Source organism: Loxodonta africana, chromosome 6, assembly GCF_030014295.1.
Source record: "Loxodonta africana isolate mLoxAfr1 chromosome 6, mLoxAfr1.hap2, whole genome shotgun sequence".
Classification (NCBI taxonomy): Eukaryota; Metazoa; Chordata; class Mammalia; order Proboscidea; family Elephantidae; genus Loxodonta; species Loxodonta africana.
Genome location: NC_087347.1, coordinates 9,320,670 through 9,342,114, shown reverse-complemented (window position 1 = coordinate 9,342,114; position 21,445 = coordinate 9,320,670). Strand labels below are relative to the sequence as shown.

The 21,445-nt window shown below is 49.4% G+C and overlaps 1 protein-coding gene across 4 annotated transcripts in view; it reads left to right on the top strand.

Annotated features, from left to right (window-relative positions):
- DGKD (diacylglycerol kinase delta) overlaps positions 1 to 21,445 on the top strand; it is a 130,589-nt gene that overhangs the window by 84,618 nt on the left and 24,526 nt on the right. For 3 of the 4 annotated variants that reach the window (XM_064286528.1, XM_023557749.2, XM_010597609.3), the window contains 12 exons: positions 1,765 to 1,869; positions 2,169 to 2,301; positions 3,205 to 3,311; positions 3,633 to 3,758; positions 4,411 to 4,513; positions 5,413 to 5,575; positions 8,313 to 8,421; positions 18,867 to 19,006; positions 20,118 to 20,202; positions 20,698 to 20,792; positions 20,893 to 20,992; positions 21,077 to 21,350. In XM_064286528.1, coding sequence (XP_064142598.1) covers positions 1,765 to 1,869; positions 2,169 to 2,301; positions 3,205 to 3,311; positions 3,633 to 3,758; positions 4,411 to 4,513; positions 5,413 to 5,575; positions 8,313 to 8,421; positions 18,867 to 19,006; positions 20,118 to 20,202; positions 20,698 to 20,792; positions 20,893 to 20,992; positions 21,077 to 21,350 — 1,540 coding nt within the window. Of the gene's footprint in view, positions 1 to 137; positions 309 to 1,764; positions 1,870 to 2,168; positions 2,302 to 3,204; positions 3,312 to 3,632; positions 3,759 to 4,410; positions 4,514 to 5,412; positions 5,576 to 8,312; positions 8,422 to 18,866; positions 19,007 to 20,117; positions 20,203 to 20,697; positions 20,793 to 20,892; positions 20,993 to 21,076; positions 21,351 to 21,445 lie in introns of all 4 variants that reach the window. The other variant, XM_023557750.2, reaches the window with a different exon arrangement.

Sequence of the window (21,445 nt, the reverse complement as noted above, 5' to 3'; positions counted from 1 at the left end):
ACACACCAACAGTGGTGTAGTGATTGGACAACTCAGTGACTGGGCTCAGGGGACTGAAGTTATATGACTTGAGTTTTATAATAAGGAGTTGGATTACATGATCTCTTAAAGTCGTGTTTTGTTTTCCTGAATGTGAGAATCTTAAGTGTGCCTGGTGCTGACGACATGGAGCGGAAGCTCTTGGCCCCCCGTGTTCCAGAGGCCCACACTCCGACGGCCACAGATAGGACAGTGGTCATGGTACCATTTGACGCTCAACCTTTCTGCTCCTCAAACACACCTGGCTTGTGCCAACCTCAGGGCCATCGGTAGGTTCCCAGGGAGCACGGGCCTTCCACTCACCCCATTCCCGTGACCCTGCTCTCTGGTCTTCGTGGCCCGTGTTCGTCTGTCTCTCCCCAGTGTAAGTCCTGTGCGAGCAGGTGCCTTTCCCGCCTTGTTCTGTGAGGCCTCAGATCTAGGGCAGACACTTGACAGATGTTTGCTGAGCGGGCGGGTATCTTGAACGCAGTGATGTAGGTGTGCGCGTGGTGTGCCAAGCAAGGAGAGAGCGTCTGCCTCCTGCTCTCCAACTTGGGGAGGCCCTCGGCCCCTGGCCCCTGACTCAGGGTGGTTCTAGGCTTCTGGTCTCTGACTGGAGGCGGGGCTCTCGGTCCCTGGCCTCTGACTCGGGGTGGCGCTTGATCCCCCGCGCCTGACTGGGGGTGGGGGCGCTTAGCCCCCTGCCTCTGACTTCTCTCAGTGTCTCCCCTCACCCCCTCCTTGCCTTACCTCTTTCTACACCCAGCCCAGCCCTGTGTTTGTGAGCCACGGCCCAGTTCTACTCACCGCCCCCTGGGCTAAACTTTATAGGTAGTTTTAGGGAGATCACTGTAGAGAGAACTTCTAAAACATTGTTTATAAACGTTCTGAGCTAGAAACATGATTGCGCAATAACTTAAACAGGGTCTTCCTAAATTGAGTCAGTGGTGCAGTAGTTAAGTACTCAGCTGCTAACCGGAAAATCAGTGGTTCAAATCCACCAGCTACTCCAAGGGAGAAAGATGTGGCAGTCTACTTCTGTAAAGATTACAGCCTTGGCTGGCTGAATGGACACAGGAAATACAGGGCGGCAAGGAGGAGTGTACTGTCATATTGTAGGGAGGGCAACTAGGGTCACATAACAATGTGTGTATAAATTTTTGTATGAGAAACTAACTTGAACTATAAACTTTCACTTAAAGCACAATAAACAAACAAAAAAGATTACAGCCTCAGAAACCCTATGGGGCAGTTCTGCTCTTCCTGTAGGGTCGCTATGAGTAGGAATCGACTTGATGACACACAAAACAAGCACACAGGCCTTTCTACAGTGTCTAATACATAGTAAATAGTTGGTAAATGGAACCCTGGTGGCATAGTGGTTACGAGCTCAGCTGCTAACCAAAAGGTCAGCAGTTCAAGTTTACCAGCCACTCCTTGGAAATCCTATGGGGCAGTTCTCTGTCCTGTAGGGTCGCTATGAGTTGGAAGCGACTCCACAACAATGGTTTGGTTTTTTTTAATTTGGTAAATATCTCCTTTGTTGATGAATGTATAAACTAAATGAGCTCGTCTTTCTTGTTTGAGATTGTTCAAACCAGATTGTTGAGATGGCCATTTTTAGGTTTTTTTCTTCGAATGTATATATCTGACTGAAATATATAGTCCTTTTTCATAAACTCTGTCTTGGAGGTGGTTTCTCTAATGATGACAGTTGTTCGCGTCTGTCCTGTGTTTCTCTAGGTCATCACTCCATGTCGGAAGCTCATCTTGTGTGCTGATAACAGAAAAGAAATGGAAGATTGGATCGCGGCACTGAAGACTGTGCAGAACAGGGAGCATTTTGAGGTTAGAAAAGAAAGACCTCCCTTCTACAAACGCGTGCTGTTGCCTCTGTTGGCCTCCCCCGCGTAGCCTGCTGTCTGAGGGTCTCCCGCTGGGGCTGCGGTTCTGGGCCTCACTATCGCAGCATGTTCCTTGTAGATCAAGGTTTGTCGTTTATCCTGTCGGCTGACCTGTCAAGAGTATGGCGCTGTCCTTTGTGAGCCTCCTCCTCTCCCCTCTTGGGGGCTCTATCTAATGCTGTCCAAGTCACCACATTGAAGGGTTTCAGAGGCTCAGCTTACCCTCATCTGTCTGCCCTGCAGCCCACCCAGTACAGCATGGACCACTTCTCAGGGATGCACAACTGGTACGCCTGCTCCCACGCGAGGCCAACCTACTGCAACGTGTGCCGCGAGGCGCTGTCCGGGGTCACCTCCCACGGGCTGTCCTGCGAGGGTGAGGAGAGGGTCGTCACGCCGCCGGGGAAGGTGGCCCGAGGTTTTACTTGATGAAGTCCAGGAAATCCAAACGCAGGGCTCCGTAGAGAAGCCCATTGTCACCCACGCCTTCGGTGACTCTGTTCTTGTTTATTTTGCTAGCCAGGAGTCCCTGATAGATTGCTTTTTATAGTAATTGAACAGAGTAAAAGGAAGGGGAGTGGTAGTAAGGGAAACAAAGAGGAAACACAGAGAATGTAGAGGGAAAAGAGATTTTCTAAATACCGTTAGTCCCAGTGTGATTACACTCTGCCTCCTGTTGTGTCTGGGCAGACTGGCTTGTGGCCGTATGGATTGACCTAGAGGTTAAGGTTATGGTCCTTGGGCAAGGGGCCTGGTGGCTGGAGCAGTGAACTAGAACTGGAACTGGCAAACTGTGGCCATGGGCCAAATCCCGCCTGCCTCCTGTTTTTGAATAGCCCCTGAGCTTAAGCAGGGCCATTAAATTTTTAAATGGTTGAAAAAGTCAAAAGAAGAGTCATATTTCATGATGTGTGAAAACGACACGCAGTTCAAATTTTACTGTCAGTGAAGCGTTGTTGCTTTTGTGCTCCAGCGGCACAGTTACGTAGTGTGACAGTGACTGCCTGACCCGCAAAGCCCAAACTCCTTCCCGTCTGGCCCTGTGCGGAAAGCCTGCCCACCCCCGGCTGGTGCCCGGTGTTCAGACTCCCTGCAGACACGTCCAGTGCTGCTGTCGCTGTCTCTAAGCACATCACGGTAGCTGAGTTTATAACATGGGGACACAGTGTGCTTACTTCCCACCTGTCCTGGGCGACCAGGGCGACTCCCGTAACACTGCGTCCTCCAGCACACCTGCCTAGGATGGAGCCTGCAGACTGATAGGCGCCTTCTCTCCTAGTGTGCAAGTTCAAGGCCCACAAACGCTGTGCTGTGCGCGCGACCAACAACTGCAAGTGGACCACGCTGGCCTCCATCGGGAAGGACATCATCGAAGACGAAGATGGGGTATGGTGAGGGAGCCTGTGGGGCTCGGCGGGTTTACACGTCCCCGTTCCCCGCTCGCAGTCCCCACGTGCTCCCCTGCCGCGTGAGCTGGCACCTTCCCGGCCCATGCTCATTTGTGCAGGCCTCAGCAGGCAGCACGGGGTGGGGGCCCTGGGAGCAGTGCTGTGCCTGCAGGCGGGGTCGTGGCCTGGGCAGTGCTCTGCAGACCCTGCCTGACCTCTGCCCGAGGACACCCTGTCCCCGTGTGCTGAGTGCTGCCAGGGCCTTTTGGGTCTGGAGCCCCGGGAGCACCTCCATGTGTCCCCTGCTCTTGGCCTGCAGATTGCCATGCCGCACCAGTGGCTGGAAGGGAACCTGCCCGTGAGCGCCAAGTGCACAGTGTGCGACAAGACATGTGGCAGCGTGCTGCGCCTGCAGGACTGGCGCTGCCTCTGGTGCAAGGCCATGGTGAGCGTGCACGTGTGGCTGGCACGGCGGGGCCCCCCTGCCTTGCCTGGGGGTGGGCCGCTCAGGGTCCTGCAGGACTGGGGCTGCCTCTGGTGCAAGGCCATGGTGAGCGTGCATGTGTGGCTGGCACGGCGGGGCCCCCTGCCTTGCCTGGGGGTGGGCCGCTCAGGGTCCTGCAGGACTGGGGCTTGTCACTAGTCCTCAGGAGCACTGCTGGGTAGGTCCCACCGCGGCGCCTGTGTTACCAGTGAGGAGGCTGCACAGAGAGAAGGATGCTGTGACCCGAAGGCTGCTTGTTAGTGAAGGAAGGGATTCTGATAATGGAGGAATGCAGAATCCGGGAGGCTAGTGTCTGAGGAAGTAACTGGAAGTTTTGGATTTAGGCAGCATTTTCCCTTTCCCTGGGTGAAAATCACAGTTGTCTTTGGTTAAAGGCACAGGGATTAGGGGCCAGGAATGCCTCCCGCCTGGGCTTTCTTCTTCCTACCTCACTTGCTACGCCGCTTCCTCACCTGTGTTGCCTGGGCCCCAGGTACCTGGATTGGGGCAGGTGGTGAGCATGGCTCGTGCTGGCTCACGGCTGGCGGGTCCAGGAGAGGAAGTTGCCTGGGAGGTTGCTGCGGCCCCTGTGATGAGCAGACCCTTGTTTCAGGTGCACACGGCGTGCAAGGAGGCGCTGCTGACCAAGTGCCCACTGGGCCTGTGCAAAGTGTCAGTCATCCCCCCCACCGCGCTCAACAGCATCGACTCGGATGGTAGGATCCTCTTCTCATGCCTTTTCTCCAGCATCTTCTCCTGCGCAGCCATAGGATGGGTTAGGTTGGGGCTCGGAGGGCCAGTCAGCAAGAAGTCAGGCACAGCCACTGGGGGTGACACGTCACAGAGATGTTGAGTGGGGCCCCGTGTTTGCCCCTACGTACACCTGAGACTTGAGGCCGGTGTTTTACTGGCAGGTGATCAAAGTGGCTTTTGAGTAGAAGTGAGCTCTAAGATGCTTCCCTCTTTTTGACGTGAGCAGTTCGGGTCTCCATCTAGTAGATGTGAGCATGCTTTTTAACACCGCTCTAACGTGGCCCTGTGATTGATACGTGGTGGCCAGTACTGACAAGAATTGGCAGGAAGGTGGGAGATCGTGGGGTGCTGCTCAGAGGAGACCGGCTCCACCAGACTGAGGACGACAGGGAAGAGCAGCAGTGAGGGAGCCTTTCAGGAGGTTAGAAACCAGCTGCCATCGACTCAGGTCCCACTCAGCAGCACCCCGATGTGTGTCAGGGTAGAACTGTGCACTCTAGGCTTTCCAGTGGCTGATTTTTCGGAAGCAGATGGCCCGGATTTTTCTTCCAAGGCGCCTCTGGGTGGGGATTTAAACCTCCCACCTTTGGTTTGGCAGCCAAGTGTGTTAACCTTTGTGCCAGCCAGGGCCTCCTTCTGGAAGTTAGGATTGTAAATGTGAAGTCAAACTGAATAGGAACTTGCTTCCTCGTGTGGGGACTGGTGCTGTGGAAATGGGCTTACCAATCTCTTACCGATGTACTGGGCGTGTGTGTGTAAGCCATGTATGCCCTGGAGGTGTCCACTTTTTGTATACGAACAACAGTGCCCTTGGCGTCTTCCGTGGCTCTCATGTTTTGTCTCCTTCCGTTCTCACTACCAGGGTTCTGGAAGGCCACGTGCCCTCCTTCTTGTACAAGCCCCTTGTTGGTCTTCGTCAACTCAAAAAGCGGTGACAACCAGGGCGTGAAGTTCCTTAGAAGATTCAAGCAGCTGCTGAACCCCGCCCAGGTCTTCGACCTCATGAATGGAGGCCCACACCTTGGGTAGGATGTTTTAAAAATATATCCTCCTTGGAGTTTTTAAAAAGCTGAAGGCAATGCATGCTTAATAACAAAGAAACACACGAAGTTCAAAGATCCCAGAAGATTTTTAATAGGCACTAAATCTTGAATCACCCCCCCCCAGCCCAAAATCCAGTCCACAGAGGTACTCACTCTAAAGTTAACCGAGGAGCATGGCCTTCTGACTTTTTAAAGCTTACTTCAGCCGTGTGCGCACACAGCTTATAATCAGATGGGTTTCTGCTTTTAGGTGCTGCTCTGCACAATGCCGTTTACCTGGGTTGGCACACAGCACGGTGGGCGTATTTTCCTGCCAACATTTACATCTCTGCCTCATTCTTTTTAACAGCTGCTTAGCATTTAGTTGTTGTTGTTGGGTGCCGTTGGATCGGTTGCATTTAGTTGTTGTTGTTGGGTGCCGTTGGATCGGTTCTGAGTCTTAGCAACCCCGTAGGGCAGAGTGCTGCTTCCCCACAGGGTAGTTTTTATGGACGCACGCTGCCACATCTTTCTCCCGTGGTGGGTTTGAACCACTGACCTTCCAGTCAGCTTAACCGTTGCACCACCGGCACTTCGTAGTATAGAATAGGAAGCTTTTATCCAGCGAGGCCCAAAGGGAGGGTTTTCATTATGGGAGGGTGCGAGACACTGCCTAGTGTGAGTAGTGACGCAGGGGTGCAGGTTAAAAACTGAACCAGATCCTTGGCCATCGAGTCCGTTCTGACTCACAGCGACCCTATAGGACAGAGTAGAACTGCCCCATAGGGTTTCCAGGGAGCAGCTGGTGGCTTCGAAGTGCCAACCTTTTTGGTTAGCAGTGGAGCCCTTAACCGCTGTGCCAGCAGGACTCTGGGTGCAGGTTATAGGGTTGTTACTAAATCCAGCACCAGGCGTGGTGGATGAGTGCTTTGCAGTGGCACCAGGCAGGTGTAAACTGCACAGTAGAATTGAGAATAATAAACTATTGACGTTGGCTGGCATTGCAGGCTCCGCAGTGGTAGTGGGCGTTAAATGTCAGCGAGATGGCTTAGGAAGCCTCACAGAGGCCAGCTCCCATTTATTTGTAAATCCTCATTTCTGGGCAGCAGCCTGACCTCACACTGTCCATACAAGCCTTGGAAATAGTGCTTCATTTTCCCAGTTCCTGGCCTCGGTGCAGAGCAGGAGGCCTTGTGGATTTCCAGGTTGTTGTAGGAATGCATGGACATTTCTCTCCTAGCGGAGAGCCAGGTACAGCCTTGTTGCTATAGAACCTCACCTCCACTTGGGCCCTGAGTTTAGCGCTAAGCTGTTCATTCTGAGTGCCCACCCGGGGCTAAGCTCTGTGCTTTAGAGGTGCTGGGACTAAGTCACGTCGGGGTCCCCCTGCGAGGAGGGCACTGAACAAATGGACCCCTCAGGGATTGTTTAGGAGACAGGTGTCACCTGTCACTAGGTAGATGCAGGGGAGGGGGTATCTATCAAACTGGGGTCTCAGGTCTCGGCTGAGCTAGCGTTTGAGGAGAGCTTGTGTTGTAATGGCCGGAAGGAGATGGGGAGCTGCCCAGGCAGAGGCTGCGGCATGTACAAAGACTTGGGAGTGAGAGAGGACCTGGGGAGACTGGGCCAGGCCCTGGGGCAGGAGTGGGGGCAGGGAGGAGGAGAGGCTGGCTGCTGGCTGGAGGCTGGGAGGCCCTTGGGCCGAGAAGTTGCACCTCCTTGAGAACTACTGGGAAGTCCCTAAAGCCAGGACCTTGGGAGAGCTTGTTTTAGGAAGATGTTGCCGGTAGCCCAGGTCACCCAGAGGGAACGGGAGAGAGCCCAGGCCACTCGGGACGGGAGGTAGCTGGGGCCTTGCAGGGGCTGTGTGAGTGGAGGTAGTGCAGCGGGGGCAGCCCTGGCTGCCGTGTGGCCCCTGGGAGTGGAGACGAGCCCAGAGGAGGCTGGGTTGCTGCTGCGATTCTGAGGGCGGATACTTAGGAAACGGAGCTACAGGTGAGAGGGGGTGGGTCGCATCGCCTGGGAGGATGGGATGACCTCCCAGAGCCAGTGACCGCCGGTACACACTGCAGAGGACAGGCCCAGTGAGGGCTGGAATGAGCCCTGGGCTCCTTTGTGGCCCAAGTGGTACAAGGTTGGTGCTGGGCAGAAGCCTGGCGGTGGGTCCCCAGGGCCAGTGGGTGCAGGTGGTTTACTTCCAGGTGCTCAGCAGCCACAGAGGCCCCTGGAGAGGGTGGGAGCTGAGCTGAGCTGAGCGGGGGCAGAGAGCGTGTAGAGAAGCCTGGTGTGGGGTGGCCTGTGTGGGTGGGGGCGGGGACGACCAGCTCTGAGATTTGGACCTGGGCTGGTGGGAAGCTGTGTCCATGGTACCCACCAAGAGCTGGGGTCTGAGCAAGGCAAGACAGTGTTGGTGGGCGCTGCCCAGTTGTGGCCTCTGCTGAAGTCCATCCTTCAGTCCTAGTCGTCCAGTGCTTAGGCGGTCATGGCCTTGGTCAGAAGGGGCAGCCGGGCCCCAGTCCAGCTGTCACCCACACATTCTCCCACCTTCATAAAGCGGTCCCTGAGCGGAGGGGCGGTGTGGACAGCCAGGTATCCCATGGGAGAGCAGGTGCAGCCCTGGGCTTTGGCCCTTGGAAGGCCTAGTCACAGGTGAGGAGAGTGGAGGGCCAGGCGTGAGGCCAAGCCGGTCATGTATCCTCTGAGTGTGCAGTGTTTCCTTGACTTTGTCTTTTCTCTGCAGCTTACGGTTATTCCAGAAATTCGACACGTTCCGGATTCTGGTCTGTGGAGGGGATGGCAGCGTTGGCTGGGTTCTGTCTGAAATCGACAGCCTCAACCTTCATAAACAGGTACCTGACGAGGCAGGTGGGCGGGGCCCAAGCTCGGGGAGGTGGGCGTCAAAGTAAAAGAGCAGTGGCCTGGTTTCAGGGTGATGCTCCTTGTCATCGTGGTGTTTGGAGCAGCTGGTCTGGCCCTGAGGGTGGCAGTGCATGAGGTACACTGGCTGGGACCTGAACCGGGTCTCCCACACAGAAGGCGAGAGTTCTACCGCTGAGCCACCGAAACTGTCCTTTTCCATGCCCGTCTGTCTTGTTTATCTTTTTTTGCTTTTCTCAGCTAAGTCGGTAAAAAATAGCGTGTCTTATTTTTGTTTTTTTTTCTTTGATTACTGAAGTTGAGCATCTCCTTAAGTAAAAATTGGCTGAATTATTGAATGAATCAGATGTTCACGTTTCTTGCCCCTTTTTTTTTTTTAATTTTTATTGTGCTTTAAGTTAAAGTTTACAAATCTGGTCAGTCTGTCACACAAAAACTTATATACACCTTGCTACATACTGAAAATTGCTTTCCCCCCAATGAGACAGCCTGCTATCTCCCTCCACTCTCTCTTTTCATGTCCATTTCGCCAGCTTCTAGCCCCCTCCACCCTCTTATCTCCCCTCCAAGCAGGAGATGCCAACATAGTCTCCGGTGTCCACCTGATCCAAGAAGCTCATTCCTCACCAGCATCCCTCTCCAACCCATTGTCCAGCCCAATCCATGTCTGAAGAGTTGGCTTTGAGAATGGTTCCTGTCCTGGGCCAACAGAATGTCTGGGGGCCATGACCACCGGGGTCCTTCTACTCTCAGTCAGACCATTAAGTCTGTTCTTTTTACGAGAATTTGGTGTCTGCATCCCACTGTTCTCCTGGTCCCTCAGGGGTTCTCTGTTGTGTTCCCTGTCAGGGCAGTCATCGGCTGGAGCCAGGCACCATCTAGTTCTTCTGGTCTCAGGCTGATGTAGTCTCTGGTTTACGTGGCCCTTTCTGTCTCTTGGGCTCGTAATTACCTTGTGTCCTTGGTGTTCTTCATTCTACTTTGATTCAGGTGGGTTGAGACCAATTGATGCATCTTAGATGGCCGCTTGCTAGCGTTTAAGACCCCAGACGCTACTCTCCAAAGTGGAATGCAGAATGTTTTCTTAATAGATATGCCCATTGACTTAGATGTCCCCTGAAACCATGGTCCCCAGACCCCTGCCTCTGCTACGCTGGCCTTCGAAGCATTCAGTTTATTCAGGAAACTTCCTTGCTTTTGGTTTAGTCCGATTGTGCTGACCTCGCCTATATTGTGTATTGTCTTTCCCATCACTTAAAGTAGTTCTTATCTACTATCTAACTAGTGAATACCCCTCTCCCTCCCTCCCTGCCCCCTCTCATAACTATTAAAGAATATTTTCTTCTCTGTTGAAACTATTCCTCGAGTTCTTATAATTGTGGCCTTATACAATATTTGTTCTTTTGCAGCTGACTAATTTCACTCAGCATAATGCCTTCCAGGTTCCTCTATGTTATGAAATGTTTCACAGATTCATCACTGTTCTTTATTGATGTGTAGTATTCCATTGTGTGAATATACCATAATTTATCCATTCATCTGGTGATGGGCACCTTGGTTGCTTCCATCTTTTTACTGTTGTAAACAGTGCTGCAGTAAACACGGGTGTGTGTATATCTGTTTGCATAAAGGGTCTTATTTCTCTAGGATATAGTCCAAGGAGTGGGATTGCTGAATCGTATGGTAGTTCTATTTCTAGCTTTAAGGAAGCACCAAATCAATTTCCAAAGTGGTTGTACCATTTTACATTCCCACCAGCAGTGTATAAGTGTTCCAATCCCTCCACAGCCTCTCCAACATTTATTGTTTTGTGATTAATGCCAGCCTTGTTGGAGTGGGATGAAATCTCCTTGTAGTTTTGATCTGCATTTCTCTGATGGCTAATGATCGTGAACATTTCTTACGTATCTGTTAGCTACTTGAATGTCTTCTTTAGTGAAGTGTCTGTTCATATCTTTTGCCTGTTTTTTAGTTGGGTTATTTATCTTTTGTAGTTGAGTTTTTGTAGTATCATGTAGATTTTAGCGATCAGGTGCTGATCGGAAATGTCATAGCTAAACACTTTTTTCCAGTCTGTAGGTAATCTTTTTACTCTTTTGGTGAAGTCTTTGGATGAGCATAGGTGTTTGATTTTTAGGAGCTCCCAGTTATCTAGTTTTTCTTCTGCATTGTTAGTAATGTTTTGTATACTGTTTATGTCATGTATTAGGGCTCTAACATTGTCCCTGTTTTTTCTTCCATGATCTTTATCGTTTTAGATTTCACATTAGGTCTTTGATCCATTTCCAGCTCATTTTTGTACATGGAATGAGGTATGGGTCTTGTTTCATTTTTTTACAGATGGATATCCAGTTATGCCAGCACCATTTGTTAAAAAGACTGTCTTTTCCCCCATTTAAATGTTTTGGGGCCTTTGTCAAATATCAGCTGCTCATATGTGGAGGGATTTATGTCTGGATTCTCAATTCTGTTCCATTGGTTTGTGTGTCTGTTGTTGTACCAGTACCAGGCTGTTTTGACTAATGTGTTAGTATAATAGGTTCTAAAATCAGGTAGAGTAAGGCCTCCCACTTTGTTCTTTTTCAGTAATGCTTTATTTATCCTGGGCCTCTTTTCCTTCCGTATGAAGTTGGTGATTTATTTCTCCATCTCATTAAAAAATGTCGTTGGAATATGGATCGGAATTGTGTTAAATCTGTAGATCACTTTTGGTAGAGTAGAGATTTTTATAATGTTAAGTCTTCCTATCCACAAACAAGGTATGTTTTTCCATGTATGTAGGTCTCTTTTGGTTTCTTGGAGAAGCGTTTTGTAGCTTTCTTTGTATAAGTCTTTTGTATCTCTGGTAAAATTGATTCCTCAGTATTTTATCTTCCTGGGGGCTACTGTAAATGGTGTCGATTTGGTGATTTCCTCTTCAATGTTCTTTTTGTTGGTGTAGAGGAATCAAACTGATTTTCGTATATTTATCTTGTATCCTGATACTCTGCAGAACTCTTCTATTAGTTTCAGTAGTTTTCTGGAGAATTCCTTAGGGTTTTCTGTGTATAAGATCATGTCATCTGCAAATAGAGATACTTTAACTTCTTCCTTGCCAATCTGGATGGCCCTTTATTTCTTTATCTAGCCTAATTGCCCTGGCTGGGACCTCCAGCACAATGTTGAATAAGAGTGGTGATAAAGTGCATCCTTGTCTGGTTCCCGATCTCAAGGAGACTGCTTTCAGGCTCTCTCCATTTAGGATGATGTTGGCTATTGGCTTTGTATAAATGCCCTTTATTATGTTGAGGAATTTTCCTTCTATTCTATTTTGCTGAGAGTTTTTATCATGAATGGGTGTTGAACTTTGTTAAATGCCTTTTCTGCATCAGTTGATAAGATCATGTGGTTCTTGTCTTTTGTGTTATTAATATGATGGATTACATTAATTGTTTTTCTAATGTTGAACCATCCCTGCATACCTGGTATGAATTGTACTTGGTCATGGTGAACTATTTTTTTGATATGTTGTTGAGTTCTGTTGGCTAGAACTTTGTTGAGGATTTTTGCATCTGTGTTCGTGAGGGATATAGGTCTATAATTTTCTTTTTTTGTGGTGTCTTTACCTGGTTTTGGTATCAGGGATGTGCTGGCTTCATAGAATGAGTTTGGGCGTATCCTGTCCTCTTCTATGCTCTGAAATACCTTTAGTAGTAGTGGTGTTAACTCTTCTCTGAAAGTTTGGTAAAACTGCAGTGAAGCCGTCCAGGCCAGGGCTTTTTTTTGTTGAGAGTTTTTTGATTACCTTTTCAGTCTCTTCTTTTGTTATGGGTCTATTTAGTTGTTCCACCTCTGTTTGTGTTAGTTTAGGGTAGGTAGTGTGTTTCTAAGAATTCATCCATTTCTTCTTGGTTTTCGGATTTGTTAGAGTACAGTTTTTTATAATAATCTGATACGATTCTTTTAATTTCAGTTGGGTCTGTTGTAATATTGCCCATCTCATTTCTCATTCAGGTTTTTTTTGCTTCCTCCCCTGTTTTTTCTTTTGTCAGTTTGGCCAGTGGTTTATCAATTTCGTTGATTTTTTCATAGAACTAGCTTTTGGTCATGTTAAGTGTATCAGTTGTTTTTCTGTTTTCTATTTCATTTAGTTCTGCTCTAATTTTTATTGTTTGTTTTCTTCTGGTGTCTGAGGATTTCTTTTGTTGCTCTCTATTTGTTCCAGTTGTAGGGATAATTCTTTGATTTTGGCCTTTTCTTCTTTTTTGTGTGTGTGCATTTATTGATATAAATTAACCTCTGAGCACTGCTTTCACTTTGTCCCAAAGGTTCTGACAGGAAGTGTTTTCATTCTCATTGGATTCTATAAATTTCTTTATTCCATCCTTAATGTCTTCTATAATCCAGTCTTTTTTGAGCAGGGTATTGTTCAGTATCCAAGTGTTTGATTTCTTTGCCCTGCTTTTTCTAATATTGATTTCCACTTACGGCCTTATGGTCACAGAAGATGATTTGTAATACTTCAGTGTTTTGGATTCTACTAACGCTTGCTTTATGACCTAATATGTGGTCTATTCTAGGGAATGTTCCATGTGCACTAGAAAAGAAAGTATAGTTGGTTGCTGTTGGGTGGAGTGTTCTGTATATGTCTGGGAGGTCAAGTTGGTTGATTGTGGTATTTAGATCTTCCGTGTCTTTATTGAGCTTCTTTCTGGATGTCCTGCCCTTCACTGAAAGTGGTATGTTGAAGTCTCCTACTATTATTTGGAGCTGTCTGTGTCACTTTTCAGTGCTGATAGAGTTTGTTTTATGTATCTTGCAGCCCTGTCATTGGGTGCATAAATATTTAGTATGGTTATATCTTCTTGGTATATTGTCCCTTTAATCATTATATAGTGTCCTTCCTTATCCTTTATGATGGATTTAACTTCAAAATCCATTTTTTCAGAAATTAATATTGCCACTCCTGCTCTTTTTTGATTGTTGTTTGCTTGATATATATTTTTCCATCCTTTGAGTTTTTGTTCCTTTGTGTCTCTATGTCTAAGGTGTGTCTCCTGTAGGCAGCATATAGACAGATCGTGTTTTTTCATCCATTCTGCCACTCTGTGTCTCTTTATTGGTGCATTTAGTCCATTTACATTCAGGGCAGTTATGGATAGGTATGAATTTAGTGCTATCATTTTGATGTCTTTTTTTGTATGTTGTTGACAGTTTCTTTTTCCCACTTAATTTTATGTGCTTAGTAGATTATATATTGTCTTTTCCTCATATTCATTGTTGTTGATTTTGTTTCTGCTGAGTGTCTGTTTTTTTCTTGCATCTTATATTGATGTGCAGGATAGCTTCTCTCCTTTGTGGATAGGTTTTTATTTACCCCTATTTTCTTAAATTTAAACCTAAGGTTTATTTCTTTGTGTCACCTTATCTTCCTCTTCATACGGAAGATCTGTGCCTACATTGCTTAGTCCCTCTTTATTGTTTTAATGTTGTCTTCTTTTCTATAATAACATTGCTGTTACTGTGTTTTGAGTGTTTTTTTTTTTTTTAATCTTGATTTATTTTTGATTTCCCTGTCTGGGTGAATTTCTGATTGCCGTGCCCAGTGTTCTAGTCTTGGGCTGATACCTGATATTATTGATTTTCTATCCAAAGAACTCCCTTTAGTATTTCTTGTAGTTTTGGTTTGGTTTTTACGAATTCCCTAAACTTCTGTTTGTCTGTAAATTCACCTTCATATTTGAGAGACAGTTTTGCTGGATATATGATTCTTGGCTGGTAATTTTTTTCCTTCAATTTTTTATATAAGTCATCCCATTGCCGTCTTGCCTACATGGTTTCTGCCGAGTAGTCTGAGCTTATTCTTATTGGCTCTCGTTTGTAGGTGACTTTTCGTTTATCCCCAGCTGCCCTTAAAATTCTCTCTTTATCTTTGGTTTTGGCAAGTTTGATTATAATATGTCTTGCTGACTTTCTTTTAACATATACCTTATGTGGAGTTCGATGAGCATCTTGGATAGATATCTTCTCATCTTCCATGACATCACGGAAGTTTTCTGCCAACAAATCTTCAACAGTTCTCTCTGTATTTGCTGTTATCCCTCCCTGTTCTGGTACTTCAGTCACTCGTAGGTTATTTCTCTTGATAGAGTCCCACATGATTCTTAAGTTTTCTTCATTGTTTTAAATTTTTTTATTTGATTTTCCTTCAAATATATTAGTGCTGAGTGCTTTATCTTCAAGTTCAGAAATTCTGCCTTCTACTTACTCAAATCTTCTCTGACTTTCTATTGAATTGTCTCATTCTGTAACTTTATTGTTAATCTTCTGAATTTGTGATTGCTGTCTGTCTATGGATTTTTCCAGCTTATTAAGCTTTTCATTATGTTCCTGAATAATCTTTTTAATTTCTTCAGTTGCTTTATCTGTGTGTTCCTTGGCTTGTTCTGCATATTGCCTCATTTCCTTCCTGAGGTCTTGAAGGGTTCTATATATTAATCTTTTGTATTCTGCCTCTGGTAATTCCAGGAATGCACTTCCATCTAGAAGATCCCTGGATTCTTTGTTTTGAGAGCTTGTTGAGGCGATCATGGTCTGTTTCTTTATGTGACTTGATATTGACTATTGTCTCTGAGCCATGTTTAAGTTAGTGTATTAGTTTATTTCATGTTTGCTTACTGTGTCGTAGCTTCTTGCTTTGTTTTGTTTTGATATGCCCAAATGGGTTGCTTGAGTGAGCTAGCTCGATTATTTTCACCTTTGGAGCTCTGATGTCTTGTCCCCAGATGGCTAGAGCTGTTATCATGTATATCAGTCTAGGGGTCCATTCACTTTTCTTGTATGAATTCAGCTCAGGTGTCAAGGTAGCTGATCATCAAGTGTGTGGTATAGGCTGTGTCCTACAGTCTTAGAGGTGCAGGGGTGATTGGTGTAGGTAGTGGTATCTGGTTGCAGCTGGGGGTCACACTCTGAACAAGGCAGAGGGCTGAGAATCATCCTCCATGTGTCTCTGAGGAAAGCATGTCCCTGTTCCCTAGAGCATACAGGTGGGTGGGTTCTGCAGATGGACCATGGGCACGCAGTGTTTTTGGTTCTGAGGACTTGGTGGTACCAGTTATGCTTGGACCCCTGTCGCGGGTGGCTGGGTGACCTGAGTGGAGGTACCAGTCCTTAGGCACCTGATGTGGGTGGGTGAGGACCCTGTTTAAGAGGCAAAGCAATGTCAAACATCAAACACCCACCTCTCCACCGCACAGCTGAAATGGCTGGAGTCTGCCAACAGTGGTCTATTCTCCTGAAATAGGCCCACACAGGTCCATGCAGAGGGAAAGGGCACTGAAAGTCCATGGACCGTTTATGCCTGGACAGGAGCCACTTTTGTACTGAGCCCCCCCAAGTTGGAGTGGTCAAATTATCTTTTCCCCCAGTTGCAAATTTTTTCCTTCTTCAAGGCAGGGAGGATGACTCTAGGCACTCAACAGTGCCTATCTCAGGCCCAGGGAATTCAGCCGCTGAAATCGGCTTGAGGGTTGGGGGTCAGCGTGGTAAAATATGTGGAAGTACTTAGCTTTTGCTGAGAGCGCTGTTCTTCTGTGGTTCCGGAGGTGTGAGTAGGCTGTGTGTCTGGCTGCTTCTCCCTGAGGAAACTGTGGTCGAACGCTAGTACCAGCCTGCTGCCACCGCTCCGGGAATGGTCCCTGAGGGCTACCAGTGATTCAGGTCCAGTAACTCCTCTCCGCTTCTGAACCGTCTCTTCCTCCCCCTGCCACTCGGTTCGTTTTCTAAGCTTGCCTTTGATGCTCAGGGCACCTAGCCTGTCATAAATTTACTGGTTTCACTTGTTTTTCGGGTCTTGGTTGTAAAGAGGGCTCGCCAGAAGCGTCCGTCTGTTCCACCATCTTGGCTCCACCTCCCTTTTTGCCTAGTTTTTGACTGGGGTAGTCATGTTTTTTTTTTTTACATTGATGTCTGAGGATTATTTTTATATTAAACACTTTGCCTTCGAGTGGATTCCGACTCATAGTGACCCTATCAGACAGAGTAGAACTGCTCCATAGGGCTCCTAAGGAGCGGATGTTGGAATTGAACAGCTGAGCTCTTAACTACTGCTCCAGCAGGGCTCCATTTCTCCATTTTTTGCATTAGGGTTGTTAAATTCTGTCGCGTTGCAGATACTTGTTTCTTAGTTTATTGTTTGTCTTTCAGCATCCTTGTTTTTTTTTGTTTCTTCCTTGTCTTTTTTGTCATGCTTTGGGAGATCTGCCATACTCTAGGATTGTGAAAATACTCATATTTTCTGATACGTTTGTGGCCTTGTTTTACACAAATCTTTGCTCTGACTTGAACTTGTTTTTCAGCGTTTTGTCTTTCCCTACCTGCCCCTCCCATGTCCGTGGTCTTTGTAGGTGGGGTGGACTTTTCTCTTGTCAGTATTTACCTCCTGGGTGGTACGGATTCTGGACACGGGATGGTCTTCACTGAGCCCATGTCAGGTTGTGTGTCCCGGCTGCATCAGGCCCGCTCTCAGGAAAGAGAAAGGCTGCCCCCGGTGGTGAGGTCCAGGGGTACATGTGGATCAACGTCAGGTTTTAGGAGGACACGTGCTGTGTACACGTTCACTCCTGCTGGTTAGGAAGACATTGAAGCCAGTGCCACCCATCTCAGGAAACATCTGTCTTTGGCTTTTCTGTGGCAGTAGGTGCTCTGGCCACTCGCTCTGTCTCTCCCCTGGGCCCCATATCCTCATGGTGTTTCTCAGCTTCCCTGTCTCCTCCTCAGCCACCCTCTAAATGCTGCCATCCTCAGAGACTTGCTGGGCCTCTCCTCATGTGTCACTCTTCCTGCAAGATCATCTCGGTGACTCCAGGCTTTGGCTGCCATCCCTGTCCTGAGGTTTCCCAATTTATAGCTGAGTCTCAAGGCAAATACCCCTCTCTTGATGCCCCCTAGTGCCTCTAACTCAGCACTCCCAAGCCTGAGCCTCCCCTGGCCCCTCACCACCCCGCGGTCCTTCCCTTGGATCTGGAAGTATACATCCAGCCTAGCAAACCAGAAATCGGGTGTTATTCTTGCTCTTCCTTCCCCTTTTCTGGCCAGTCACTGGCACTCTGCTCTGCTTCTCTGTGTCTCTGGCTGCTGCCATGCCCTGGTCCAGGTTCCCCCCTGTGCCACTGAGCCCATGTCCTCACTGCCTGGCTCCATCCGTCCCCATACTTCAGCCCGACACTGTCTGGAAGGATAGCAGCTTGTGTGTCCCTGATTCTCTGGTGCTTCCTTGGCACTTAGGATGAAGTCCAGACATCATAGCACACTCCATCAGAGTCCCATGCTTGGTCCCTGCTGGCGCCTCTGCTGTCTAGTGTCCTTTTCCCTCACCACCCTCCTCTCACCCTCTGCCTCCCATGTCACACTTCACACTTCATGCCCACCCCTACGGCACCTGTGTGCTGCCTCACCCAGAGCACTGGCCCTCATGCTGCCTCCCCGCTTCCTATAAGGCTCCAGGAAGCCCCTGTGCACCTGTCAGGCCAGGCCCTGCCCTGGTGGGTGTCATGCTGTGTAGGAAAGGGGTTGGTCGTGAGCTGGCCGGGTGGGTGCAATGGCTTTGGGCGAGGGGTCCAGGTGGAGGGGGGACTGGGTGGTGTGCCAGGTCTTAGGATGGCAGGTGGGTGGGTGTGGCCCAGAGCCCAGGGCGTGCTCAAGTTTGGCGTCCAGGCTGTGGGTGGCCCTGACACCTCTTGTTGGCGGGTCTTAGAAGCCATTGAAGATGTTTCTAGAGGAGTGAAATTATACCAGTGATGCCTTGGGAAGATGACTGTGGCTCTGGCGAGTGAGGGATCACAGTGATGAGAGGCAGCTGTGGGGAGGCGTAGGAGGGTTCCTCAGAAACTCAGATATCTGAGAATAAGGGACAGGATTGTGTCGTGGCAGTGACAGCGGCAAGGAGAGAGACTTGGGAATGTAGATCAGAGAGCTCCTGAGGAATCAGTTCAGGATGTGGCAACAGACAAGACCCAGGCCTATGGAGAGGGAGGGGGGGCACTTGGATGAGCATCGGCCCTGTTTATTTCCCAGGGCTCCGCTGGAAGGTAAGAGCCCCACGGTTTCAGGTTCCACCTCATATTCGTCATTTAGCCACTGCCGTAGGTGAGAGGACAGAGCACTGGTGGTGTGGTGGTTAAGTGCTTAGCTGCTGACCAGTAGGCTGGCAGTTTGAACGCATCAGCTGCTCTTCAGGAGAAAGATGTCGCAGTCTGTTTTTGTATAGATTACAGCCTTGGAAACTGTATGGCGCAGTCCTCTCCTGTCCTGTAGGGTGGCTATGAGCCGGAATGGACTCGACGGCAGTGGGTTTGGGTAGGTGAGAGGGCGGTGGGGTGGGTCGGGTCTGTTATCTCCGGGTGTTGAATGCTCACGTCTTCCCTGCTGTTTCTGTTAGTGTCAGCTGGGTGTGTTGCCTCTGGGGACTGGGAATGATCTGGCACGTGTGCTCGGCTGGGGCTCGGCCTGTGATGATGACACACAGCTCCCCCAGATCCTGGAGAAGCTGGAGCGGGCCAGCACCAAGATGCTGGACAGGTGAGTGAGCACGCATTCTGAGAAATGGTCACCTTGACCAGGTGTCCTTAACTGAGGGTCTGTGAAAACCACGAGCCCTCTGAAACGACTGCTAAGAATTGGGCCTGAGCACGTCTCCTTTCTTTATGACGGTCTTTAGTTTTTAATCAGATTATGAAAAGAATCCATCTTTCAAGATGGGCTGAGAGCCATGTCCTAGGGTGGCCAATTCTTCACGGGAGGCCAGCCCTAAACCCACCAGGACCATTAGGGAAGGCGACTCTGGAGCCTTCGCCTTCTTGGCCCTGGACCCAGCCCTTCCCACAGAGCCCAGAGTTCCGTGTCCCCATATCCTGTTGCCGGGAGAGTTCACATTTTGGGTAATTGTCCTTTGTGTGCTTAAAAATTCTTTGGCATTGTTTCTGAGCGAAGTGCCTTTAGCTCTGAGTTAGGTGTCTGAAATCCTCCTGACCATGAGCATAAAACCTGTTGCCATCAAGTCAGTTCTGACACATGACGACCCCATGTGTGTCAGAGTAGAACTGTGCTCCACAGGGTTTTCAGTGGCCGAGTTTTTGGAAGTAGATCGCCAGGCCTTTCATCTGAGGCGTGCCTGGGGTAAATGGGTGTCGATGAGCTGCCATGTCCTCTCTTAAGGCCTCTGTGGTTCTGATCAGCAGGGGTGGCTTGGAAGCACCTGGCTGCCCCCAGCATCCAGGCTTCCTATTTAAGGAAGGCACATGTGCACTTAGCTTCCTGTGGGATGCTCACACAGTTGCTCGTGGAGCACCATGTAGCCCTGGGGAGAAGGGTAAATCCGTTTCTCCAGGAGCAGCAGCTGACCTCCCGGGCAGCTGTTACTGGGACAGATTTTAGCTCATTCCAGAGCCGTCTGCTCCCTTGGTTGAGAAGTAGACACTTCCCTTCTCAACTAAGTGAGGAGCTGAGGTGGCCATTCCTGTGGCACATGGAGCCCTCGTAGGGGCTTAAAGGTGAAGTTAGAAGTCCTTCTAAGTGCGAGTCCCCAGGCCCTGGGAGGGAGCAGGTGCGGGCGGCTCTTGAAGGCCTGCACATCCTTGGCCGCCCCGCCCGAGGCTCGGGGACCCGGCACAAGTGGACCCTGCATGCACAGGTGGAGCATCATGGCATACGAGACCAAGCTCCCGCGGCAGGCCTCCTCATCCACCGTCACCGAGGACTTCAGCGAGGACTCTGAGGTAGGCCCTGCTTCTGCCTGGGGAGGCTCTGCTTCTGTGCAGGCCGCAGGGAAGCAGAACGGGAATCAGGAGCCCTGCCTGCCAGCTAGGGGACTGGATGACTCAGTGAGATGAAGTGGTGTAGTTCCTAGATCTCCCTTAGCACAGAATTGCCCCTGAGGAAGCATTTGTCAAGTCTCAGCCTACAGAAGCAAACGCTGTTTGTGAGTTTTCATTAACAAGCTCTTTTGTGGTGAGACCCCTCCTTCTCACATTTTATCCATGGCCAGTAGATGGATGGTGCTTTTGAAGTCTTCCAGGAAGCCCTGGCCAGTCTAGGTTAGCGTTTGACGGGAGGAGAGACCTTGGCCGTGTGAGACGGCACGTGTTAGAAAAGTTGCCTTCTGAGCCCACCCAGTGAGGGAAGTGGGTACAAAATCCCCTTGACTTGGCGTTCCCAGGCGTTCAGTCACTGAGATCCACTACAACCCACTGTCCTGTTTTGGGGGGTTTCAGGTGCAGCAAATCCTCGTGTATGAAGACTCAGTGGCAGCCCATCTCTCTAAAATCCTGACGTCTGACCAGCACTCGGTGGTGATCTCCTCAGCTAAGTGAGGCACCGTGGGCACGGGGAGGGGGCTCAGCTGGGAACTCTGCCCTAGCTCCTGGCTAGAACATTCTAGAAGTGTCTTTCTGTGTGTGTCTTTTCAGAGTGCTCTGTGAGACTGTGAAGGACTTCGTGGCTCGTGTGGGGAAGGCCTACGAGAAAACCACCGAGAGCTCGGAGGAGTCAGAGGTCATGGCCAAAAAGGTCCGCTCCAGGGAGCTTCTTGTGGGGGTCGGGGTGTTGGGTGTGAGGACACGCCCTCCATTCCAGTTTATCCCCCCCGCCCAGTGCTCTGTCCTGAAGGAGAAGCTGGACTCCCTCCTCAAGACCTTGGATGATGAGTCCCAGGCCTCATCCTCTCTACCAAACCCGCCGCCCACCATTGCTGAGGAGGCAGAAGACGGGGATGGGCCCAGCAGCATGTGTGGCTCCACGGGGGAGCGTGCGGTGGGCTCAGCCTGCCCTGCCCGGCCGCAGATCTTCCGGCCTCGGGAGCAGCTCATGCTCAGGGCCAACAGCCTGAAGAAAGCCATCCGCCAGATCATAGAGCACACGGAGAAAGGTGACCGCCTCTTAGTGACCAGGTGGCTGCCTCAGGAAAGCACTGGGCACGCCTTGCTTTCCCTGGCCGTGGTGGTGGACTGAGCGGTGTCACGC